Raw genomic sequence first — 27,198 nt, forward strand, 5'->3', positions numbered from 1 at the left:
CTGTGTGAGTGTGTGTGAATCACAAAGCAACACCATTTACACCTACAGAGAACTCAGTCCCACATATTTAAAGCTGCAGCAATGTGCCCTTGGAAGAATTTTTTTGTATTTGCAATAATGTTTTTTGATGATTATAAAACTGGACTCGGAGAATATTTTAATAGTCCAGGGCACGCCTCTTCAATTCAATGAGTTTTATTTGTGATTCAAGGTGATGGATTAACTAAAAGAGGTAAAGTCTGACCTGTGATCGTTATAACAGCACGTTAGATACATTAGATCAAGGAAAAGTACACCAGCATGTCCTGTGATTGTTTTTTCTTTATTGAAGCATGCGGGTTCTGGTGCTGATATCAGCCTGTTCCTCTTCACTCAGTGTAACAGAGCAGCACATCGCTCCCAAAGGCCAACCTGCTCGTAAATAAGTGCAAAACAGCCCAACCAACCAGAAAAATACAATATCATAATAATTGTTCAACATTAAACATTCGTAGAAATATCTTTATAGAGCACATCGACCGTCCTCGTAGGTCTATTCCTGGAGTAAGCAAAACACATATCTCTTCACATTGTGGTATTTCCGAGGAAATAAATGGAATACATAACAGTATTATTCATTAATACAGGGACATCTTTATTATATAGGAACTTCAGGGAGCTGATGTTTCCTCACTCTGACATATTACTCCATCTGTCCCTTGGAGTTTAACCCTTAGAGTGCTGGTCATCACAGGTTGTTACACATGATGATTTAAGCTCCATGTCCATCCAACGATGGCTGTAGGAGAGATCTGTACCATCTCTCTATATGATTCATGTGCAGTTGATTTTCAAAGGAAATGTCTAATAACAGACATTAATAGTAAAACAAAGGTTCCGTTCCGTCTTAAGGTTCATAATCGACAAGCAGGCTTTTTCTCTATTTATCTACTTTTGGCTGATATAAATATTTAAACAACCTTGATAAACCTTCAAATTTCAAAAAGAAAAGCACACTTAGAATACCTGCCACAAATTCCCACAGAAACTTACAAATATTAATAATAATAACGATAATAATTATAATAGAATTTCTATTGTCAATTATATTTTTTGCAAACATTTAAAATGCTGCAGGCAAACTACAATAGTTGGCCTGGCCACACAGTGGGCATGAGCAGAACTCTTACAGCGCTGGGAGTGTTGTATCACAACTACAGAAACCACCATTCATCCTCGGCTGTCACAGATGGGAATATATGGCATGCATGAGCCAGGATGTGGAGGGACACTCGGTCACCATTGGCTGTGATGGTGTGGGAAACAGTGCAAAGCAATCACACCATACATGGACGCATTAACAGACATGAACAAAGGAAACCAGAAATGTACCTTTTTCTAAAGTAATTCGAAACATTAATGTTTATACATTATACCATGTCATCTTGGGTATGGATAATGGTGACATTAATAATAATAATAATAATAATAATAATAATAATAATAATAATAATAATAATAATAATAATAATAATAATAATAATAATAATAATAATAATACAAACAAAGCTTATGTCAACATAGAAATGAGAAAATACTAGCAAAATAAACACTTGCAAGTTATTTCGTTGACATCACTATGCCATTCGTGTTAATACTCATGATAGTGCCAAAACGGCTGAATCCACGAGTGACATGAAGTTTCCCTGAGAATCCAGACACAGCAATCTACCCCCCTCTAGTGGACAAAATATGAAACTGTTGTCGTTTTTCCCCGAATTGCCCAAGCCTTTTCTCCTAAATAAAATAGAAATAACGTGTATATTGGGGGATTGATGGACTGTACTGTAAATAGCATGGCACTTACATTACATGAGTTCAAACGAGAGGTTGTAAACAGATACAGGGGGTTGTAATACATCAGCACATATCTCGGTGCAATGAATGGCCTTGAGCACATTCCACCGCTCAGCTGACAAAACAGATCCAACAATGTTTCACCCCATGCAGCTCAAAGTGACAGCAAGCAACAACAAGAAACAACCCTGGCTTTCCCCCGTGTTGGAAATGAAAGATCCTTCATTCTTTCCATTCTTGTCTCCTTCGAAAACAAAAGACATTGGGATAGTTTCTGCTTTTTCCTGAATATATACCAAGCTGCTTGGATATACTGTACGTATATATATGACCCTATCTACGTACTATATAAGGGTACGTAGATATGGTGGGGTTCTTATATTCTAACAAGTCCTAATGGTTTATTTGAGTGAATGCTTCCAGGTGGTGCTGCTGCCACATTACACTGGAGGGAATTGACCACCAGACAGTATTCAGAACGTCTACAAAATGCTAACTCTGTGTACGGGCTTTTTGCAGTAACAACATATGTCGGATGACGGGTTAACACGAAAGACAACAACCACAACAATATCAAAAAGCAAAGTTCCAAATACAAAATACACCGACAGAAAACTTCATAGAAGTTGGCAAACTTTGTAGAATATCGAGCAAGAATACGCCATGGAACAGACGAGAAACAAAACAAGGCTTTAGCTTGGTGCGTAAAAGTGAAAACATTTACGCTGGTGAAATCTAACTTGAATTGCAGTGCAACGGAGATGCCATGGATCTCAATAAAAGTGATCTCCTAATATTGACCACCTGCTACTGCAAGCTATAATGCACCACAAATACAAGATTGGTTGTCAGAAGCTTTGGACCTAAGGGTTATTTTGTACTGTAACATCTTAACCACATTATCAATCAAAGGCCACTACCGAGTGAAATGAAGGCCCACTCACACATCAGCACAACACACACATTAGTGCACACATGTGTATGTGTAGAATGTGTAACATTTCACATGAACACTTCTGCCAAACACACTAATTGCAGCTGTCACTACTTGTTAAAGTGAATAGTGCGAGACAACATAGTGTGGGAAGAAAGATAAGATACACAGATATATGTAAACGCTTTCATAAAACAGTATAATATTACACTGACCGACCAAGATATTTTAGGTAGAAATGATGTTGGAATATGTAAACTATAACCAAAAGACCACCTTTGATGACAGTGAAAGTGCGTAGGTAAGATGCGCTGCTTCGAACAGTATGCTGTTGTTTCCCAGGCTCCCGTGGGGTACTGGTGAATTGTGAGTTTGTCATGGGCTTACGGGTCATTTGACTAGCCAGACAATGAAACAGCCTTGTGCGTCTGTGTGTCTGTAAGCATAAGTCTGCACAGGCAGAAGCTTTGTGATTGTGGTGAGTTGAACAGCATCATGAGCAAACATCATGCAGGAAAACAGAAAAAACTTCAAAACAAGATCTAATAAAAACTGATTGGGAAGAACCGATGTTGGAATTGATAGTGAGGGATAATTTTAGAGTTTGATAGTTAATGTAGATACTAGTTATTGTAAAATAATGACAGTCAACAGCCAACAGTCTATGATAGCTTTCATATAGCTGCTTAAAGCTGTTCATTTGATATTCTGACATTTTCACATTAAACGGAACATGGGAATGCCGAACGAGGCATGCAACGTATGTCTACCAGTTAAAATATAAAACGACAGCAACACCCGTGCATTTGACCAAAATAGACAATGGAAGCTACACGCAACAAAAAGAGCATAATGTCAGATGGTGATTTAGCACATGTCCATTGGGTCGAAGACCTTAAGGTTATGTGGCTGAAAAGCGTTGGCCACAGCACAACCTTAATGTAATCAGGGGGAAACAACATGGATGAACTTAACTTGCAAGGCAATGTGAAACCCACAGATAAGGTCACAAGGTGGGTGGGGCGGTCAATGTTAATAAAACACTCCTGCCATTCATCTCTTGGGTTATTGGAAGCCACAGAGCCTATTGGCCACTTAAGATTTGCTACAGGAGAATAGATAAACAAAACAAAGAAATACGCGAGATGAACTTGGTATTGCTACCCTGTATCAGTGAGGCAGGCAACAGGACTGTTCAGTAGTGAAGCTATATGACTCTGTGTCTTCAGTAGTGAAGCTATATGACTCTGTGTCTTCAGTAGTGAAGATCTATGACTCTGTGTCTTCAGTATTGAAGCTCTTTGACTCTGTGTGTCTTCAGTAGTGAAGATCTATGACTCTGTCTTCAGTAGTCGAGTTCTATGACTGTGTGTCTTCAGTAGTGAAGGTCTGTGACTCTGTCCTCAGTAGTGAAGGTCTGTGACTCTGTTTTCAGTAGTGAAGGTCTGTGACTCTGTCTTCAGTAGTGAAGATCTATGACTCTGTGTCTTCCGTAGTGAAGATCTATGACTCTGTGTCTTCAGTAGTGAAGGTCTGTGACTCTGTCTTCAGAAGTGAAGGTCTGTGATTCTGTGTCTAGAGTAGTGAAGGTCTGTGACTCTGTCTTCAGTAGTGAAGGTCTGTGACTCTGTGTGTCTTTAGTAGTGAAGGTCTGTGACTCTGTCTTCAGTAGTGAAGGTCTGTGACTCTGTGTGTCTTTAGTAGTGAAGGTCTGTGACTCTGTCTTCAGTAGTGAAGGTCTGTGACTCTGTCTTCAGTAGTCAAGGTCTGTGACTCTGTCTTCAGTAGTCAAGGTCTGTGACTCTGTCTTCAGTAGTGAAGGTCTGTGACTCTGTCTTCAGTAGTCAAGGTCTGTGACTCTGTCTTGAGTAGTGAAGGTCTGTGACTCTGTCTTCAGTAGTGAAGGTCTGTGACTCTGTCTTCAGTAGTGAAGGTCTGTGACTCTGTGTGTCTTCAGTAGTGAAGGTCTGTGACTCTGTCTTCAGTAGTGAAGGTCTGTGACTCTGGCTTCAGTAGTGAAGGTCTGTGACTCTGTCTTCAGTAGTGACGGTCTGTGACTCTGTGTGTCTTCAGTAGTGAAGGTCTGTGACTCTGCCCTCAGAAGTGAAGGTCTGTGACTCTGTGTCTTCAGTAGTGAAGATCTATGACTCTCTGTCTTCAGTAGTGAAGGTCTGTGACTCTGTCTTCAGTAGTAAAGCTCTATGACTCTGTCTTGAGTAGTGAAGGTTTATGACTCTCTCTGTCTTCAGTAGTGAAGGTCTGTGACTCTGTCTTCAGTAGTTAAGCTCTATGACTCTGTCTTCAGTAGTGAAGGTCTGTGACTCTGTCTTCAGTAGTGAAGGTCTGTGACTCTGTCTTCAGTAGTGAAGCTCTATGACTCTGTCTTGAGTAGTGAAGGTTTATGACTCTCTCTGTCTTCAGTAGTCAAGGTCTGTGACCTCGCAGCCTGTGTTTGTCTTCTTAGCTTCCGTTGAGCAGCATCTCTGCTCCCAGGGTGGTGGGGGGGCAGCTCCCTGTGTTCCCCCGCCGAGGTGGTCTGGTCCGCAGCATCAGTTTACTAACACCAAGGCCCTCCGACATCAAACCTCCAGGGGACTTTCTGGAACAGGGTGAGAGAGAGAGAGAGAGAGAGAGAGAGAGAGAGAGAGAGAGAGAGAGAGCGAGAGAGAGAGAGAGAGAGAGAGAGAGAGAGAGAGAGAGAGAGAGAGAGAGAGAGAGAGAGAGAGAGAGAGAGAGAGAGAGAGAGAGAGAGAGAGAGATTTATTATATTGAAAATAGAGCAGAAAACTATTGTTTAATTGGTCAATGGAAATTATCTTTGATGTTGCAATGTATCTTCAATACAATACAACATCGAGAACTGGTCAAGAGCAAGTGAAATGAGATTGCAGAATACAAATGTGTATGGAATGATTCATGTAAAAATTTAATAATAATTGTTTTTAAGAAAAAACCTTTGTGTCATTTCATTTAATGTGTAGTGGGAATACAATATGAATATTTGCACCTGTTCCATTGTTACCACGGCAATCTGTGTATCCTACGTGTATCTTTCAGGTTCGCTCAACATGGATCTAACAACTTAAGCATCAAACCTAAACCGTCAAAATGTAACCGACAAAAAAAACAAGAATGACAAACAGGCTGCCGTGCATGTTACCATGGTAACTCACCTGAACGCCATCTTCTTCAGCAGGTGAGCGTCCACCTTGTCTGGCATGGCCTGCTCGTCCTCAGGGGATGGTAGGGGGACAGAGCAGGAGGAGGGGGGAGCTGGGGGCTGCAGGAGGAGGAGGGAGGAGGGGTCCTGAGACGACTCCTTTGAAGACAAAGATCATTAAGTCCTCTGATCCGAAGGATCCAGATTCTTCTGTCGAACCAGTCGCTTAGAGAGTCACGACACGGCGTCTACTGCAGGGGCTTCCTAGTCCCGTGAGACCATCCAGTTATTCAAGATTGCGGTTCATAACTAATATAATATATCTGTTTTATATTTGGCCTAGGCTCTGCAGCAGCAAAGCCCTCTAAGCAGAAAGCTAACATATTTTAACATTCAGTCCATTTGGGATAAAACTCAACGATATCAAAGAAAAAGAAACGCAGGGCGTGTCCCAGGGCCTATACGTCAACGTGGCTAACGTCAGCTTCAGGTACCGACCCGTTTCCCCGCGTCTTCCTTCAGTGCCGGCCGAGTGGCGGCGGTGCTCACGGCGCGGTCCGCCTGCCGCAGGCTACTGACCTGGGACTGGACGGCCTGCGGGTCCGAGTCCTCCAGGTCCAGCACTGACAGCTCCAGCTCGATGTCCCGATCCGCTTCTGTCTGGCTGTGGGTCCGCTCACCGGGCTGCTCCCGGTCCTGGCTGTAGGCCGTCTGGTGGTGGGTCTGCAGGTCCTCGCCACTCAGGGACCTGCGGGGGGCGGCCAGGTCTGACACGCACAGCTGCTCACTGCACACACACACACACACACACACACACACACAGATAGACACAGACACATTGCTCAGTGCCAAAGTACAACTTAGTTGATATTATAATAATATACTTAACATGTAAATCAGTGTCTTATACGATATGATATGATACGATGGTATGAGAGTCATATGTTACAAACGTTTATAATATGAAAGGCTGTTGTGGACACTCTTACTCTATGGAAATACGTCCTTTAGAGATATGTTGGATGTGGAGTTAGTAGTTATGTATAGAGGCTATATATGGAGTTACTAGTTATGTATTGAGGTTAGATATGGAGTTAGTAGTTATTTACTGAGGTTATATATGGAGTTAGTAGTAATGTATAGAGGCTATATATGGAGCTAGTAGTTATGTGTAGAGGTTATATATCAAGTTATTAGTTATGTATAGAGAGGTAACATAATGGATTTAATAGTTATGTATAGAGCTTGTATATAGAGTTAGTAGTTATGTATAGAGGTTATATATGGGGTTAGTACATATGTATAGAGGTTATATATGGGGTTAGTAGTTATGTATAGAGGTTATATATGGGGTTAGTAGTAATGTATGGAGGTTATATTTAGAGTTAGGGTTAGGTAGTTGGTATGTATAGAGGTTATATATGGGGTTAGTATTTATGTATAGAGGTTATATATGGGGTTAGTAGTAATGTATGGAGGTTATATTTAGAGTTAGGGTTAGGTAGTCAGTATGTATAGAGGTTATATATGGAGTCAGTAGTAATGTATGGCGGTTATATTTAGAGTTAGGGTTAGGTAGTCGGTATGTATAGAGGTTATATAGAAGGGATTACCTCTCTAGGAAGCTGGAGTGACTTGAGGAGTCAGAACCTCTGGAGCTCCAGCGGTAGTCGCTGTGATCCAAGTGAGGGACGTAGTCTACACAAAAACATCACAACACAAGTCAACACTGGGCAGAGATCAACAAAATACACACCACGCAATCTGATTTTTATGCTCAATTTTTTGTGGGATAATGCTGCTATGCTTGCTGATGTTATTTTTGATCTTTGTGTTTGGCTGCGCTTTTGAAGGACTTCTGTCTACTAGGGCTATTCCTCTTAATAAAAGTAGTTGTACTTGGACCACTTGATTCTTCCTTGCATTCTTCCATACATTCTTTATGTGTTTATGTATCTATTAATTGATTAAGATATTTATTTGTTTAGATGTAAAGTGATGCAATGGGTAACATAGGATGGCCATAGATTGGTTGGAAAATGTATGAGCTGCCTGTTATGAGACGTTTTGGGGTTACAAATGAATGTCAATCTAATATTCTGGCTCATCTTCCCCTTTGTGTGGTGAAGGCCCTGCCTCTGAGGCTGATGGGTGCTTTAGGCACTGCCTCTCCCCTACCTCTGAGGCTGATGGGTGCTGTTGGCCCGGCCTCTCCCCTACCTCTGAGGCTGATGGGTGCTTTAGGCACTGCCTCTCCCCTACCTCTGAGGCTGATGGGTGTGGTGGAGGCCCTACCTCTCCCCTACCTCTGAGGCTGATGGGTGTGGTGGAGGCGCTGCCCTGGCAGGCCGTGGCCTGGACAGGGGCGGAGGTGTGGTAGCCGGTCCTGGCCGCCCGGGAGATGGCCCCCCACTTAGAGATTATGGGCCCCTCGCCAAACGGAATGATGGGGTCCTCTTCCTTCAGTCGCCTGTAGGGGTCCAGGGAGGCCAGCCACCGCTTCCCCGCGTCCCCGCCACCACCGCTGCCACTTCCTGCTCCTTTGCCGTCCACTTCCTGCGCAAACCATGAAACCCAAAATGGTATCATAGTATTCATGCATTGACTGTAACCTATGTGCTAACTCATTTATCTATCATCTTTTATTTCATGACCTCTATTCTGAAGTCTTCTAAGGATGAAATCCATGAAGTCATTCATAAAAACATGACCTAACCCCCATAGTCGGCCTTACTGAGCGCTCTGAGCAGGGCCGGGCGGGGCCGGGCCCCTGGCTGTCGGGCTCGAAGGGGCTGATGCAGGGCCGGACGGTGCTGCACGACCAGGGGGAGTAGTGGGCCAGGCTGTCCTCCGCTCGGAACCGGCAGCCCACACACGGACCCCCACTGTTCTCCACATGCTGCAGGGGAGAGGAGCAGAGCACAGAGGAGGAGAGGGACAGAGGAGGATTGATTAAGGAGAGTAGAGGGATAGAGGAGAGGAACAGAGGAACAGAGGAACAGAGGAGGAGAGGAACAGAGGAAGATAGATTCAGGAGAGGAGTAGAGCGATAGAGGATAGGAACAGAGGATTTTAGAATAAGAAGAAGAGAGGAGTGGGGAGAGGGAAAATTAATAAAAGAAGAGTAGATAATATTAAAAGAGTTGACTAGAGTTTGCTGGTGAGGGCATTGCTCTCCTCATCAAACTAGCAGAGAGGTGAAGTGGAAGTTTTTTTCACTTTGGGTCTGAAACAGCCCTAAACTCATTGCGACACAAAACAAAAAAACACAAAGAAACACACACGACACAAGGACAAGCAAGTTGCGCACGGACACGTGCACACACAAAGGCTGTGGTGCCCATACCGCATCTGGGTCTCAGTGTTGGTATCTTCCTACACAGTTGCTTAGCAACTAACTCACGCTAAAATAGCATTGCGGCGATGGCCTCAGTAGAGAGAGAGAAAGGAATGAAAACCCACACACATGCTGAAACACCAAAACTACAAGAACAGGTTGTTACTTTCCCTTTCAGTGGGGTCACGTGAACAAAGCCCGGCTGCTTGGACTTACAAACTCTCTGATATCCGTAACAGTGGTGGCTGTACCTTTCTGCACCGCTGCGGTGTGGATACAGGGTTGGGTGTTTCAGGCCCGGGGCCAGGATGAAGCAACTTAGGGGGCCGGACGTTTTTGCGAAGGGCATTTGTTTTCATAAAATAAAATGCATTGATTTAACAATGCGATAGCCGCAGAAAGGCTAAATCAACAACATCCTAAGGCTACTGTTTCAAAATTGAAGAAGAAATGTATGATTCAAAGCAATCACATAGGGAGCACTAGCAGAGTGCAATTCCTTTTTTAAGATCGATTTTCTGTCAAAATCAGCAGCGGGAGGCGTGAATAAACTGCTGTTTGAGGCTTGTTTGAAAGCCCTGAAAAAAGACTACTTGAAGCACAACAGCCAGAAAGCCAAGTGAAAGTCAGATGTAGCCTGGCCAAAAAATTCTCTATAGATATAAAAAGCTTAAACTGAGCGGTCTCGGCCCCCTTTAGACCCCTCATGGAGCTGAGACCAGGGTGAAAATGTGTGCTTACATCAGAACATCAGGATGATAACTTGGGCACGCTTTACAATATGCATGTAATTGTTAGGTAAATAAATGATTTGTATTCTTTTAATTTATTTATTTCGTTTGGTTAGAAGCCAGCCACAGGTGGGTGATATTTCTAGCTATTCTATGAAATTGAATATGTTATAAAGTATATGGGATCTAGTATAATCTACTTCTGGAAGTAACTTTAGTTATTTATTTTCCTGCCTTTAGATTTTGGACTACAAAATGGTGTCACTACATCACATGCAGGCTAATAGTTATTTGAACACACTTTTAATCCATGTTCATTTACACATGATGCACATCTGATTATTGGCCGGACAATGGGGAGTGAATTATCCAGGGTTGGATACACATTGCCAATTCAAGTCTGTTATGTTCTTCCCACACATCTACAATTTCTGACTTCCAAACACTCGTACCTCTGTGCTGAAGTCAACAGTGAAGATGGGGGAGGACTGGGAGGGCCTGTTTGTGTTGCCATGGTGATGGTGGTGATGGTGGTGGTGATGGGTCCACTGCTCCTGCTTCCTCCTGAACAGATCCTCGTAACCGAGGGGAATGTGACCATAGTCCTGATGGAGAGGAGTGAGGAGAGAGGAGAGGAGGAGAGGAGAGGAGAGGAGAGGGGAGAGGAGAGAAGGGAGGAGAAGATAAGGGAGGGGAGTAGAGAGGAGAGCAGAGGGTAGATGAGTAAAAGAGAGGAGAAGAGAGGAGAGAGGAGAAGGGTGAAGAGTAGTAGAGAGGAGAGAAGAGGGGAAAAATAGGAGCAATAGGGCAATTCAGTGATTAATTGACATAGTAAATATCCAATCCATCCAAAAAACATGGTCGGTTATTTTGTACATTGTACAATAGTCAACCAATATCAAACAGGAAAAAAAAAAATACATTAAGGGTTTGCAGAGCAAGCGTGGTCATTAGCTCTCCTGCATTATATTACATTAACTACATCGTCCGGTGGAGACGCCTACGGGATGAGGCGCCACATGTGGCGGGAGGGATAATGCGAGCAGGAAGCGGCTGGGAGAACGGAGGGCGTCAGAGACGTATATGGAAGAGAGGTGGGAGTGAGGAAGAGGAGGGGGAGGAGGAGGAAGGTGGTGGTGGTGGTGGTGGTGATGATGATGATGTATGGCAGCGAAGGTAGAGGTGAGATAACGTGGGTGTTGAGCAGATGAAGAGAACTTCAAAGAGGGTATGTGTGCGCCGTAATGAATGCGGGGAAAGAAAGTCCGCCATAAGTTGGTCTGTCAGAGAGCGCCGCGGAAGCGCCTGCCTATATATGGCAGCGGAAGTTGGCGGCGCACTTGCGGTAGCATCAAAACGTGACACGGATAGCTTGTTAGCTCACTGTTAGTTAGCTAGTTGGCTAGAGAAAACAGCAACACAAGAAACAGAAGAGGAAGGTGTGTTTTTTCATGGTTTATCTAGACGTGTTCCTATTGGCTTCAAAGCAGCCTGTTGTTCTGCCTGTGTTCGTGTGGGAAGCTTTTTCCCTGGCTTCAAATTAATAAAAGCCATCCAATAAAGGCACAGAATAAATAACTGGTGTGCGTGTGTGTGTCTCTGCGTATGTATGTGTGTATGTGTGTGTGTGTGTGTGTGTGTGTGTGTGTGTGTGTGTGTGTGTGTGTGTGTGTGTGTGTGTGTGTGTGTGTGTGTGTGTGTGTGTGATCACTCTTTTAGGAATCCCAGCCCACCTGTTCAGGCACATGAAGGATTAAAAACAAGAGACAGACAAAGACAAGTGAAGGATGGTTGATGGAGAGAGAGAGGGGCGCTTGTTTCCCTACCTGGTGAAGCCCTGGGCGGTGCTCCACACCGGAGCAGTAGTTGCTGTCTAAGGAGTTGAACCTTTCGCGCAGTGGCGGCTGGTACACTGACGCATGCAGCACCTCCGGGGGAAGGGAGTTGCTCCTGGCGTCCTCTCTGTGGTATAGCTGGAGACCAGGAGCCGACGCACCAAACACCACCGGGAGGAGGGAACATGAAAGCCCAGCGGCAAGGAGACAGAGAGAACACACAGGAGGAACACACGGTCAAATGTTGTGGGGAACCAGTCAAATCTCTTTATCTGTTAGACTTAGCAAATCCATCTATCCATGTCTCTCATTCTGTGTATCGGTCTCTCTCTCTCTGTGTCTGTGTCTCTCTCTGTGTATCTCTCTCCAAGTCTCTCTCTCTCTCTCTGTATTGGTCTCTCTCTCTCTGTATTGGTGTCTATCGCTCTCTCTCCCTCTCTCTTTACTGGTCTCTCTCTCTGTGCATTGTTCTCTCTCTCTCTCTCTCTCTCTCCTTCTCTCTCTCTATACTGGTTGGTTTCTCTCTCTCTGTAATGGTCTCTCTCTCTCTCTCTCTCTCCTTCTCTCTCTCTATACTGGTTGGTTTCTCTCTCTCTCTGTAATGGTCTCTCTCTCTCTCCTCTCTCTCTCTCTCTCTCTCCTTCTCTCTCTCTATACTGGTTGGTTTCTCTCTCTCTCTGTAATGGTCTCTCTCTCTCTCCTCTCTCTCTCTCTCTCTCTCTCTCTCTCTCTTTCTCTCTCTCTATACTGGTTGGTTTCGCTCTCTCTCTGTAATGGTCTCTCTCTCTCCTCTCTCTCGATCTCCCTATCCATCCACCACCAATCATCCATTCACCCCCGCCTCACCTGTGGCCTCCACACCCTCCTGCTGTCGTACAGGGGGGCGTAGACGCAGTGTCCCGCGGCCAGGGGCCCGTACTGGTGGTGCGGCCCCGGATGGGGTTGGGCATGGTAGGCGGGGGGCCCCAGCCGGTCTCTGGATGGAGGCGCTGCATACGCAGAGGAGGAGGAGGAGGAGGAGGGCGATGAAGAGGAGGACGAGGTGGAGGACTGATGGGTGTCGGCGGGGTAAGGGGAGGGGGGGAGGTGGGACTCCTGCACGTTGGAGGAGCGCAGGAAGCGAGCCAGACAGGGCTTGTGGGGGGGGTGGAGGGAGGAGGGGTAGAAGGAGGCTGGGGGTAGGAGAGGAGGAGGGAGAGGAGGAGGATCCACAAGTGTTGGCAAACACAGAGAGGAGGAGAACAGAGAGTAGAGTAGGAGTGGAGAGTAGAGGAGATGAGGAAGAAGGGGAGGAAGAGACAAGACAAGAGAGGAGAGAGAGAGAATAGAGGAAGAGAGGAGATGAGGAGAGAGGAGGGAAGGAGAGGAATGGAGAGAAGAGGATAGTAGAGGAGAGGAAATGAGAGGAGCGGAAAGAGAGATGAGGAGGTGAGATTAGCAGGGAGAAGATGGAAGGAGAGAGGAGGATAGGAGAGAATAAAGAGTTTAGACAAGAGGAAAAACATAAAGAACACAAGATAAAGGACAAGACACAAGACCCGAGGCTAGTTCAGTTGCATTTAGTATTCATAATAATAATTTAGTAGATTTGACTCACCGGAGGTCTGGTAAGGATGATTTTCCTGGTAGTACAGCTCTGATGTCTGAGAAGGCTGTGTAGCCCGGATCAGGAAATGCCCTTGTTTGGGCATGGAAGCGCCACACTCCTGGTGTCCAACGGTTGCCATGGAGGACGATGGGGAAGGGTTCCTCACCGGGGTCCTGGGAGGAGAGGCCAGCGCCCTGGGGAAAGAGAGAACCATACACAAAGAACAACAATAAGAGAGAGCTGATCCATTTATAGCAAATTATGAATAATATATATGATGTTCATGTTTGATGTGAGATGATGTTGATGTTGCCTTAGATCAAAAGAGATGCAAAGAAATTAAGAATTTTACTAGGTCTTAACTAGTTCATTTTATAAGCTTTCACCTTTTCAATAGTGAAGTGTATATTTGTAGTGGTTATACATTTAGTTAGAAGGGTACATTTGTAACTGTTTAATATATAAGCTTTTGCTATTTGATCTTCATTCCATATCAAAATCCATCCCCTGTTTATAAATTTACCCTGCATTGCGTAACGCCTACCTAAATAACATGCAAGCATCGACCATCTAGAGACAGACACAGGAAACATAAAGGAAACAGGTCTTACTGTTCCATGGAGCCTGCGGAAGACCTGCTGGACCCAGACAGCCCGGCGGAGTCCCCCCCGGCCCCGTTGGCAGTCCCCCTCATTATCTCCTCCGTCCCCGAGGAGCTCTTCAGGAGGAGCTGGGCTTGGCACATCGCCGTGGGAACCGTCTCTGAAGCAGCGGGCCCTGCCTTCTCCAGCGTCCTCTTGTACGCCTGGCCCTCCCCCGCCGACAGCTCTTCCCCCTCACCGCTGGTCACGGTCTTACCCATAATCCCCTGGGACAAGGGGAAGGGGCGGCCTGCGCTGCTGATCTTCTTGTTTCTCAGTCGGAACCTGGGGGGCGAGCAGGAAAGATACAGGGATGAGTTACAGGAGAGAGACGGTGTAGAGTTACAGGAAGGAGATGGTTAGGAGTTACAGGAAGGAGATGGTTAGGAGTTACAGGAAGGAGATGGTTAGGAGTTACAGGAAGGAGATGGTTAGGAGTTACAGGAAGGAGATAGTTAGGAGTTACAGGAAGGAGATGGTTAGGAGTTACAGGAAGGAGATAGTTAGGAGTTACAGGAAGGAGATAGTTAGGAGTTACAGGAAGGAGATAGTTAGGAGTTACAGGAAGGAGATAGTTAGGAGTTACAGGAAGGAGATAGTTAGGAGTTACAGGAAGGAGATAGTTAGGAGTTACAGGAAGGAGATAGTTAGGAGTTACAGGAAGGAGATGGTTAGGAGTTACAGGAAGGAGATAGTTAGGAGTTACAGGAAGGAGATAGTTAGGAGTTACAGAAAGTCATGAGTAAAAGCAAGGAGGCATTGATGAGTGACAGGAGAGAGACGGTGTTGATTGACAGGAGAGAGACGGTGATGATTGAAAGGAGAGAGACGTGTTGAGTTACAGGAAGGAGACGTTAGGAGTTACATTTGTTTCAATTACACACATGCATGTTATGGTAGAGCGTGTGTGTACATGTGTGTGTCACCTACTTTTCCAACTCATCCTGTGTGTGTGCGAAGGTGCAGCTGGTTCCTCTGGGACAGCCCCCCTGCTGGCGGAGGTCCCGACACATACTGGTCTTATACTTGCTGTTGGCCTGAGGCTGAACACAAACCAATGATTATTGATTATTGGTCTCAGTAATCATACTAGTCTTATACTTGCTGTTGGCCTGAGGCCGAACACAGACCAATGATTATTGATTATTGATCTCAATATTGATATTTTATCAGTACCATTGCAATATAAACCCTGAGTTTAGTCGTATCGGTATAATGCTAGCAAAAACACCAACAAATATGGATCGCTCTATGAGTCAGTTGGACCACCAGTGAAATACTATTCACTATCTAACCATCCTAAATGAGGATTCATTTCAGTGAAAAATTAACACGTTGGTCACAAAGTCATGCTGTCACACATCACTTTACCTGTGGACTTTCATGGTTCTTCTTGCTGAAGTTCTGGATGAACTCCACCAGTCCCTGGATCACCAGCTTTACTGCTAGCATCACACTCTCTAGATCCTCCCACGAGGGCGCCGGGGCATCTGCATGAGGTGGAAGAACAGAGAGTTCATCTACATGAGGAAGAACAGAAAGAGTCAATCAACATACATAAGAACAGAGAGAGTTCTCAAGAAGATCTGAGAGCTAATCTACATGAGGAAGAAGAACTGAGAGTTAATCTACACGCAGAAGAACAGAGTTAATCTACATGAGGAAGAAGAACAGAAAGAGTTAATCTACATGAGGAAGAAGAACAGAGTTAATCTACACGCAGAAGAGCAGAGAGTTCAGAAGAAGAACAGAGAGAGTTAATCTATTTGCAGAAGAACAGAGAGTTCAGAAGGGAGAGAGATATTAAATTTAATATTTAATATCAAAAATGAAATCCTGCAAGGCCGACCCAAACATTAAATCATTATTAAAGAATAAAAGGTGTTTATTTTTATGTTAAAAACTGCCAATAGCTTTCTTATTCCCCATCACTTCTATAATTGATGGTTATGCAAGTAAATAAAACATATAAAAATAAACAACATTCATACATATGATTATAGTAAAATTATAATGTGCCAGCTAGATTTCCTGTTCCGAGTGTTGTGGTATCAACTGTCTGGATTACCGCTCATTATGGCTATTTTTTAATCCGTTTGTAGTTTGGTCGTAGTGTGTTTGGACAGCAAGTAAGAGCAGCATATAGTTGGGTCAATGAGCAGCATGGCAGGATGCTGGATGGAATGAGCTGACGGTCATTGTGGCGTTGTGACTATGAAACCTAATTAAACAGGTAAAAGGCAAACATTTGTCAAAACTCTAAACAAAATGTTCCCAACCACCCTGGTCTATAGATGGACCATGTGGTTTGAACCTGGTCTATAGATGGACCATGTGGTCTGAACCTGGTCTATAGGTGGACCATGTGGTCTGACCCTGGTCTATAGGTGGACCATGTGGTTTGACCCTGGTGTCCTCAGACATTTGAACTCATTTTATTATCATGGAGATCAGAATCTGCCCTATGAGTAATCATCACTGAACACCAGGTCCACCAACACAGAGCTGCCAGAACAGAAGAGAATTTAGATCACTTACTATTCTATTAAGATATTTTAAAAACCTCCTCTTGGTATGGTGGCACAGTGAAATATTAATATAATTTTGTTTCATTCAAGCATGTTATGGAATGCTCTTGCTCAAACGTTTGAAAAATAGATAAACAGGTTCTTGAAGATAAGTAAAACAACGATGAAAACAATGTTTAATGGTGACTTTAGGCTTTCCAGAAAAACACCCACTGAAAAATCAGTTGCCATGGTTACGGGACCACGTTTTCAAATCGCACCGAAACCATCCGCCAACTTCATAGCAACATCATGAAACATGTTTTCACAGCCTCCCTGTCTGCATGTTGGCCAGTCCAACAGTGTAACATCACCGATATTAAAACAAATCAAATCTGTACTTTAACAAGGGTGCTCCTAACTACATAACAATATATCATCCATCCATCCATCATCCATCCATCGTAAATCTCCCATCATCAATCCATCCACCATCCATCATCCATCCATCCATTATCCATCCACCCTTCATCCATCCATCCATCCATCCATCGACCTTCCATCCATTTATCAACCACCACTCCATCATCCACTCATCATCCTCCACCCACCCATCAATCCATCATCCACCCACACACCTAGCCTCCCTGAGCCGGTGCAGTGGATTCATACTGAGCGTGACCCTGATAGGTCCCCCAGGTGCTCACCTGGGTTGTGGTCGATGTTGGCCAGCAGCTCCAGAGGGGCCCGCAGGCTGTTGAGGTTGGCGGGGTCTCCAGTCCTCTGCAGGACGATGGTCAGTTCCTGGACACTCTTGGCAAACGACTCGGGAGACTGCAGCTACAGCAGAGTGAATACATATCAAAGACCATGAGGTACGGCCGGCACAGTGGACGACGGGTCAAGCTCTCATTTTCACAAAATGAATGAAAAATGTGGTATACCTTTTATGCATGCAGTGTAGGTTCTGCTCTGTTCAATTGTATCCACAAAGAAAACATGGTTTAGCATTAAGGAGCAGGTGGGGATCAGGCATTACATAATTGAGATGTGGACCTGGGTCTTTCCAGCTAAACACTCACAGCCACTACACTACCCCATTGTACTTTTTAGAGGAATAAAAACCTTTATATTTCAAACTTTAGTATTACATTTGCATTTACATTTAGAGCATTTAGCAGACACTTTCATCCAAAGCGACTTACAATAAGTGCATTTGTCAGAGGAAAGAGAAACAACTATATATCACTGTCGGTACAGTAAGGATGTTCATAGAACCAAGTGCCAGCCCTTACAATTGTTGGGTAACCCATTTCCCGTATACTACAAAGATACCTAGGGCAAGTTGCTACACAATGCTAAGTAAGTAGTAGCTAGTATGACATTGTGATGGAGTTGTCCTCATTATACCAAACGTTATGCTAGATTTGGAGCGTGAGAGGCACCTTGTCGATGATGGACTGCATGTGGGACTTGTGGACCAGGTCGCCGTATAGCAGGGAGGACCACTGCTCCGGGGAGATCCTCAGGCCCGCCTCCATGGCGATGTGGACGATCTGCGCGTCGTGCTCTCGCCGCAGCGCCTCGTACGACCGGAACTCCTCCTTCAGCTGCATCAGCGACGAGTCTTCATCTCGCTTAGTCACCTGTAGGGCACAAGCCAGTCCCCTTCACATTACATCAGACGTTCACCTCCGCATTAGAACCGTTCATGTATTGTAGGACTATGCAACCCAAACAAAAGTACATTCTGTTTTATAGCCATTTTATATTGATAACTCGTCCACTCTGGCAAGCCTCACATTTCAACCAATAATGTCAAAGAATGATATAAATAATGGATTATAGATACGCATAGCCACACAGGTCGGTTTTACTGAGTCAAATGTAGGTAATAATTGTCTGGCTTTCACTTGGTATCTTCAGACTTGAAACTCAAAATTCTGATCAGCTGAGGGGAATGTTCCTCTCATCAGAATCTGCCCTATGAGTAATCATCACAAGACACCAGTGGATACCGAGTTTAAATTTCTGCTGTTCATTTAGGAAGTCTGCCTCTCGACTGCTTCTTTCTTCTCTTTCGTTGCAACCCTCTGTCTCACAGCAGCAGACTGAAGGAGCCTTTGGAAGTGTCATGAACCGTATTCTAAGTAGTCCGTCTTTCTCTCTCTCTCTCTCTCTCTGTATTTCCCTCTTTCAGTCTCTCAGTCGCCCTCTTTGTCTCTTTCTCTCCTTGTCTACTTTTGACGTTTGATGAAGCCCCATGGCCTAGCGTTTTGTGACTGGGAACACTGTAGTATTAAGTAAAAGAATATTCACCACACCACTAATCTATAGCTGAGTCAGCGTTGAAAAGCATAATGAGCAGCGCTAGTCCCTGATGACTTCAAATGTCTCAAGGTTGTAAATGAGGCTCTATTCTAGTCTCCTCTAATCAGGTCGTCTACCTGTTGGCAGATTGTAATCTACAACAGAGTTCTAACAACACAGTCATGCATTTTGATAAATGAACAAACGTGTGCAACTATTGATGCAACACTGTGTGTGTGTCTATGTGTGTGTGTGCCTCTGTGTGTGTGCATGTGCATGTGTGCTTGTGTGACAGCATGTGTGTACGCTGCACCTGCAGCGTCCATGCACGTTGTTTGCACAAGGTATTGCTACACAGCACATGCAGCCAGTATAGCAGTCAGACATAAATGCAATTGGCGAATCTGACCCGTTCAGCCTCGCTCACACAGGCATGTGGTTGGCGGTGGTGGGCCCTGGACTTACCTTGAAGCAGGACGCCCGGTAGAGGAGCTGCACTACGTGTCCGATGCTGGTCTTGGAGGCCTGGGGGAAGCGGGCCTCCAGCTTCTGGACCACAAACAAAACCAGGACCTTCCTGGACAGCGCTGAGCCGTCCTCCAGCGCCAGCAGAACCAGCTTCAACGCATCCTCCTGCATGGCTGGGGGGAGGGAGAGAGAGAGAGAGAGAGAGAGATAAAGACAGAGGGAAATACACACAGACAGAGAGAGAGAGAGAGAGAGAGAGAGAGATAAAGACAGAGGGAAATACACACAGACAGAGAGAGAGAGAGAGACAGAAAAAAGGAGCAAGTTGGAGAGATTGAGGGACAGTAAGTGAAAAATATGGGTTTGAGATTCCAGAGAAACAGTGATAAAGTGTACCCAAAAACTATGACCAGATGTAAAGTTTACAATGTACCCAATATAAAAGACATAAAATGTGGTTTGACCCTGGTTTACAGATGGACCATGTGGTTTGACCCTGGTCTATAGGTGGACCATGTGGTTTGACCCTGGTTTACAGATGGACCATGTGGTTTGACCCTGGTCTATAGGTGGACCATGTGGTTTGACCCTGGTCTATAGGTGGACCATGTGGTTTGACCCTGGTCTATAGGTGGACCATGTGGTTTGACCCTGGTCTATAGATGGACCATGTGGTTTGACCCTAGTCTATAGGTGGACCATGTGGTCTGACCCTGGTCTATAGGTGGACCATGTGGTCTGACCCTGGTCTATAGGTGGACCATGTGGTCTGAACCTGGTCTATAGGTGGACCATGTGGTCTGACCCTGGTCTATAGATGGACCACGTGGTTTGACCCTGGTCTATAGGTGGACCATGTGGTCTGACCCTGGTCTATAGGTGGACCATGTGGTTTGACCCTGGTCTATAGGTGGACCATGTGGTTCGACCCTGGTCTATAGGTGGACCATGTGGTCTGACCCTGGTCTATAGGTGGACCATGTGGTTTGACCCTGGTCTATAGGTGGACCATGTGGTTTGACCCTGGTGTCCTCAGACATTTTAACTCATTTTATTATCATGGAGGTCAGAATCTGCCCTATGAGTAATCATCACTGGACACCAGGTCCACCAACACAGAGCTCCCAGAACAGAAGACCTTTAATATCACTTACTATTCCATTTAGATCCTTTTGAAACCTCCTTTTAACGTGATGGCAGTTAATTAAAATATATATATATATTAAAAAAAAATTATATATCTGTTCGATAACATAATATAATGTTATATACTAGAAATATATTTCAATATAACATAATATGATATGTGATATAATAAATTGTTATAGAACATGATGAAGTAATATGATATATTGTTATACAAGATATTAGAAATATAAACCAATTTCGTATAAGACATAAACAATAAACAGTGTAATATAATAAATCGTTATATAACATAACATAACAGCATAACATGTAATATAACATATTTAAACACAATATAATGTTGTATAATGAACTGTTATACAACATCATACTAAATAATGTAACATAAGAAGTTGAATAAGAAGTTGATGTTAGATAACATAACATAGTGTAATCTAATATACTATAATATATTTGAATATAACATAATATAATGTTATACAATGAACTGTTATACAACATCATATTAAATAATGTAACACCATAAGTTCATGTTATATAACATAACATAGTGCAATGTAACGTAAGAAGTTACTGTAATGTTATATAACATAGTGTAAACAAAGTGTCCAGCCCCCCGCCGGGGCCCCAGGCTCACCCGGCCCCAGGAACTGGCAGCCCCGGGCCCGCACCGCCGCCCAGAGGTTGGCGGAGAGCTGCTGGGGGTTCTGGTGCTGCAGGATGAGCTCCGTCACCGTGCGTTCCCCTAGCGACCGGCCCGCCCGCACCACCCGCACACGCCCCTCCTCCTCCACCAGCTGGCAGTTCACCATGGTAACAAGCTTCCTCTGCATGGGCCGGCTGAGCAGGCTGGGGCTCAGGGCGGCCGAGCCTGGTTGAGAGAGAGAGAGAGGGAGAGGGAGGAGGAGAGAGAGAGAGAGGGAGAGAGAGAGGGAGAGAGAGAGAGAGAGAGAGAGAGAGAGAGAGGGAGAGAGGGGGGAGAGAGAGAGAGAGAGAGAGAGAGAGAGAGGGAGAGAGGGGGGAGAGAGAGAGAGAGAGAGAGAGAAAATACAAAACATTAATGGCAATACAGTAATGAAACTGTAGAACTGCACCAACGGCAGATATATAGATGGACCATGTGGTCTGACCCTGGTCTATATATAGACCATTTGGTTTGACCCTGGTCTATAGATGGACCACGTGGTTTGACCCTGGTCTATAGGTGGACCATGTGGTCTGACCCTGGTCTATAGGTGGACCATGTGGTCTGACCCTGGTCTATAGGTGGACCATGTGGTCTGACCCTGGTCTATAGGTGGACCATGTGGTTTGACCCTGGTGTCCTCAGACATTTGAACTCATTTTATTATCATGGAGATCAGAATCTGCCCTATGAGTAATCATCACTGAACACCAGGTCCACCAACACACAGCTGCCAGAACAGAAGAGAATTTAGACTAAACAACAAGATGATTTACCATAAATTATCAATCAGTATTGTAGCATGAAAAATACAGTACACAATGTATAGTATTGGAAATGAACAATCGCATACAAGGGATATCACTATCGTTCTTATATAAATAACCGTAATCCTACATTGTAACGGTCCTACAACATAACTTCCATGTTGTTGACATGTCCACAATAGAGGGACCATACCCACTAGTGTTATTATTATCATTAACGTTATCCAACAGGTACCTTTGGCTCCACTGATGGGCTTCAGGTACAGAGCTAACTCCTCCACACACATCCTGCAGACCTCGTAGTGCTCCGCCTCCTCAGCGCTGCTCAGACACACCGGCTGGACGTCCGGCACCTGAGGACAGAGAGAACCGGAGAGATGCTACTTCAAAGACACATGTACTCGCATATGTATAAACGTATGCACACTGCAAACAGACAGTTGTTCTGCATGGGTCTCTCTGCTGACTGTGGACTTACATTGATGCAGGGCAGCTTTATTTATAGATTTATTTATCATTTATAAGTGTATTTATGATGCACCTTTCGAACACAAAGAGCATTCATAGTGCTTTTCATGAGCATGAATCCCATAAAGGCCATTCAAGGATTCATTCAATTGTTGCATGGACTTGAATTCAAGGGGGTTGTTATCACGCACACACACACACACACACACACACACACACATACACACACACACATACACACGCACACACACACATACACACACACGTGCACACACACACACACACACACAAACACACACACACATAAACACACAGCCCCTCACACATACACACACAAACACACACACACACACGCACGCACACACACACACACACACACACACACGCGCACACACACGCACACACACAAACGCACACGCACAAACCAACACACGGACGCACACACACACCCCAGTCCCCTCACCTGGGCCCCCACCAGCTGCAGCAGTGCGTGGTTGAGGGGTAGAAGGTGGAGCTCCGTGCTGATGGGGGTCTGGTCGAAGGGGCAGGCCTTGCGGTGCAGCTTGTGCAGGCAGGTCTTGCACACGGTGTGGGAGCAGCCCAGGCTGATGGGCTGGTGGCCGCTGCCGTCAAACTCATTGTAGCAGACGGGGCAGGACAGGAACTCGGTCCACTGGGCGGCCTGCACCGGCATCCTGGGGGGCGGGCAGGGGGGCGAGGGGCTGGACGTCAGCGGGGGGGCATGCTGCCTCCCTCACGACCACGCGTGCTCACCATGTGGATCCTGGACAGGGGGGGGGTTGAGGGAAGAGATCAGGTCATTTGAAATGGGGTCGCAGACGGCGGCGGTGTTTACCACAGGTCCGGGCCCAGAAGTGGGGCTCGGTTGGCAGCCAGGGTCGCAGCGGGTCGGAAGTTGAACTGGATGAGCATTGGCCACAAACGAAACTCATCCACCCCCCCAAAAAAATCCCTTCCTCCTTGAAAAGAAGGAACAGATATAGTGATATCATATTTAATAATAATAATAATTAATATATATATTTATATCATGTATGTATATTATTGTCATCATTATATTATCATTCATTGTATTTATAATTATATAGGATAAAGCATTGATGAATAATCACCGTAGAGTAATGTTAGTATTTGACCTTTTTGATATTGAGAAGCGAAGGCATTAGGCTTATTTTAGTGGAGAGAAATACATTAGGTGAAGCCAAAGGGTCCTGTGGCTACATGTGGTTGTAAGTTGCAGCAGCACTGTCTGATGCACCCACCGGGCATAACATTCAATCAAGCATTATTATTAAAACATATCAATGCCCCATTAAGAAAACTTTAATAATCAATAAGCAACAAGCACACAAACTGGCAAGACGTCCTCTCCCCGGTTGAAACATGTTTTTAAAAAACAGAATACGAAAGAATACACCTCATGTTTAACTGGTCGTACGCTGCTGATCTATGCTGATAATCATTACAAAGTTTCTCCGAACCTAAAATAAAAGCGCCAGAATTCTTGACCCTTGGATCTTGTTCTTGTACTTGTTTTCTCAAGTAGGCGTCAGAGTTCTGCAGCTGTCTACTACAACTGTCTTGATCTTAACCAACAGCTGCTGGCAGCGACACAAAGGAGCGCTTGTAGAGGTTCACATTTCGAAAAACTTTGTAATACATTTGCTTAAATCGTGAACAAAGCTACTGAGTCCATGTGCATAATAGTTTCAGATTGACAATCAAAGTAATGCTCGATTGCCTCGGAAATAAATAGGCCTACACGTGGTAGAACTTGTTGGTACAAGAGAGAAGTCACTTCCAAACACCATTGGTAATAGCTTTAGGGATACAATAGTTTGACACTAAAAAGTATAGACTACACGAATAAAAACAATTCGATTTAGATTTCATCATAAATTTGAAATAAGATGACCTATTGACCTACTTCACATACCACTAGATATATGATTTACCATTATTACCAATAAGTCAACGACAGTGAACGATAATGGCAATCGATGGCGGTTAAATTTTGTTTACCTTTTGACCCATGTCTTGACTAGTTTACACACCCTTCTGTGGTGCGTCTCCAGGGGTCCGGCCGCGGTGCATCGCAGGGCGCGTGGACTGCTCCTCGCGCGCGTCATATTTCTCCAAGCCAAATATAGGCTTCTACCAATTACCAGATAATGTTTCCCAAACTGTTTGCAGGAACTGCTCGAAACACAAACCAAAAGTTGTAGTAGTTGTGGTAAAAACCCCTCGTGCAATAAAAACGTGGTTTCGAATGGAGGGCGAAAGAACACAGAGTAAACTGCTGCCAAGTTGGGAGGAGGTTAACCGCTTTGTTCCCAGGCGGAACAGAACGGGATGCTCCAAATTAGCGTTATAGGCGGGAGAGAGGGCGGGACACACAGGCGAGAGAGAAGGAGGATCATATGATGATTCCGTTTACGTTCAATGTTTGAAAACTAATTTTGTCAAAATTTCATATTTCTCTCCTTGTTTTTATTGTTTTTCTCTCCCTGCTGCTTACAGTGGCGTCCAGACATAATAGGAAGTGAAAGAAGCCGGAAATTGCCTTGCGTAAGACCGGGATAACGCTACAATTCAGGATCTTTTCTCAGCCTAGTTGAGCTGAGACTCCTTGGCGGCAATAATGGCTATGATTCATAAGCCTGCCAAAACACGTCGGCCGCACCTGTTGCTGTCCCGAGCAACTGATACGGCATATTTTTGTTGAGCATTCAGAACACCTTAAAGTGTCACCTTAGTCAATATTGTTGTGCACAGGTTTATGTGGCAGGTGGCAAAACTCATAAACCCGTTTAACTTGAGGTCTATTATTCTATGGGATTATATGCTTTAATTGTAATTATAAATTAGGGAACCATCTGCTTATTTGCCATTCTGTCTTTTGTGTTTCCAAATCAGGCAGATTATAGGCCAACGCAGTGTTGGATATTTGAAGAAAAGTGCCATCTGCCATTTCCACCCACGTGTGTTCTAATAGATGAACAATTTTAGCCATTAGATCACCTCACAATGTAATGCAGTTTGAAACTTTGAACAACTGTGGAACTTAAAAAAAAAGCCGAACATCCTTCACAGAGACACATAAACGGGAAACCCCGCGCACGCACTCGCGCACACACACATTCACACGCAGTCACACGCAGTCACACAAACACACACGCACAAACACACACACACACACACACACACACACACACACACACACACACACACACACAAACACACACGGGTCATGAATTTAACCCGATACCATGGAATGTGGGAACATGCCCCTAAAACCTGTTCTCGTGTGTGTATGTGTGTGTGTGTATGTGTGTGTGTGTGTGTGCGTGTGTGTGTGTGTGTGTATGTGTGTGTGTGTTGGTGTGTGTGATATTGTAGAATATCCTGAAAGCGTACACACCTTGAGCAAATAGTTGCATCATCATCTAATTCAATGGCCTCTTTTTTTAAGTGTTTGAACACGCGTAGAAATAATTCTGGGGAGAGATTGGGCACAAATGTCGATTACTTATCACGGTAGTTCGTGTGTGTGTGTGTGTGTGTGTGTGTGTGTGTGTGTGTGTGTGTGTGTGTGTGTGTGTGTGTGTGTGTGTGTGTGTTTGTGTGCGGGTGTGTTTATGTCTCAGCGTACGTGGCACGTGCATATGTCTTTGAGTGTGTGTGCGTGCATGTGTTTGTGCGAGAGAGCATATGTGTGTGTGTGTGTGTGTTTGTGTGTGTGTGTGTGTGTGTGTGTGCGTGCGTGTGTGTGTGTGTGTGTGTGGGGGGGGGGGGGGTGTACTGTAGCCTACACTGAAATGTTGTTCGCGCGGAAGGTGGAGCAACAGACTCGTGACAGCTACGCTGTGTAATGAAACTGTTTTCATTCACACATTATGTTGTTATGGTGGTGCTATGACGTCAGGCCCACGCGGATTCTCGTTAGTTTAGCTTGTTCCTCTCAAACTGTATCGCCATGTGCAAAGTATAGAGTATATATATAGGGCTATAGGTATTGCCTGTATGTTGGGAGCCATGCATCACAATTTAATCACGACCTGTCTAGGCCTTCTGTAGTAGCGTGAGAATAGTTAAAAACCATGACCGTTCAGCTATATATTTTACATTATATTTTATTATTGTATGTTTTTAGGCCTTGCAAGACTCTTTCCTTTCAGACTGGCTACACTTCCTTTGCACAGAAGGCCGACCCTTATTTTCTCCATGCAACAGCTATCATCTACGCAAGTTTGACAAAAAATAAAAATCCTCATCAATTGCATGTGGGTTAGTGGGACAGAAACACGACCATCTATGAACACATGAGTACAACAGAACAACGTTTCAACTGGAGTACGCGGCGGCATGCCTTACCTCACGCTCTAAATTAGAGCACTCTCACAATCATATTCACGCACTTCGCGCAATCCTCATCAGTTGCAAAATAAACGCAGTAAAAAATATCCAGGGAGGATGTAGTCCATGGCTCAGCATCTCAGGTAAATAACCAGACGCACCGAGGACGGTGCCTTTGGTCCATTCTCTGTACTCCACCTCCACGACGTGACAAGCACGTTTCTATCCTCAGGTAGGAATACTGTACAAACACACACATGCACACACACGCGCACCCTCGGTTGGACAAGTTAAGGTGAAGGTATGAGATGCGATCGTGATATCGCTCCGCTCGCGTTGGTGTTTGCAGGGCGCCGAAATAGCTGACAAATGTGAGCGCGGCGACAGGTTGCAGAGCCCTTTACG

General features: G+C 44.7%; 1 protein-coding gene across 3 annotated transcripts; it reads right to left on the bottom strand.

Annotated features, from left to right (window-relative positions):
- Positions 1-411: 411 nt before the first annotated feature.
- On the bottom strand, positions 412-26,906 carry rc3h2 (ring finger and CCCH-type domains 2). 3 transcript variants are annotated; one of them, XM_079735425.1, is made up of 20 exons: positions 26,812-26,906; positions 22,880-23,200; positions 22,184-22,301; positions 21,134-21,367; positions 19,345-19,520; positions 18,015-18,215; positions 17,277-17,409; positions 15,434-15,552; positions 14,993-15,105; positions 14,033-14,347; positions 13,431-13,615; positions 12,680-12,822; positions 11,825-11,971; positions 10,451-10,603; positions 8,665-8,829; positions 8,237-8,486; positions 7,544-7,628; positions 6,510-6,717; positions 5,944-6,089; positions 412-5,369 (listed from the first exon to the last, which is right to left on the bottom strand). In XM_079735425.1, exons 2-20 carry the CDS (start codon positions 23,108-23,110, stop codon positions 5,231-5,233), a joined length of 3,261 nt encoding a protein of 1,086 aa, XP_079591551.1. In that variant the 5' UTR covers positions 23,111-23,200; positions 26,812-26,906; the 3' UTR covers positions 412-5,230. The 3 variants fall into 3 exon arrangements, with proteins under 3 accessions (XP_079591551.1, XP_079591550.1, XP_079591552.1); XM_079735424.1 differs by lacking the exon at positions 26,812-26,906 and adding an exon at positions 24,460-24,648; XM_079735426.1 differs by lacking the exons at positions 412-5,369; positions 5,944-6,089; positions 26,812-26,906 and adding an exon at positions 24,460-24,648 and having other exon boundaries at positions 6,585-6,717; positions 8,226-8,486.
- Between the last annotated feature and the right edge of the window lie 292 nt (positions 26,907-27,198).

The sequence above is a fragment of the Pollachius pollachius genome (assembly GCF_949987615.1).
Source record: "Pollachius pollachius genome assembly, chromosome: 4".
Taxonomy (NCBI): Eukaryota; Metazoa; Chordata; class Actinopteri; order Gadiformes; family Gadidae; genus Pollachius; species Pollachius pollachius.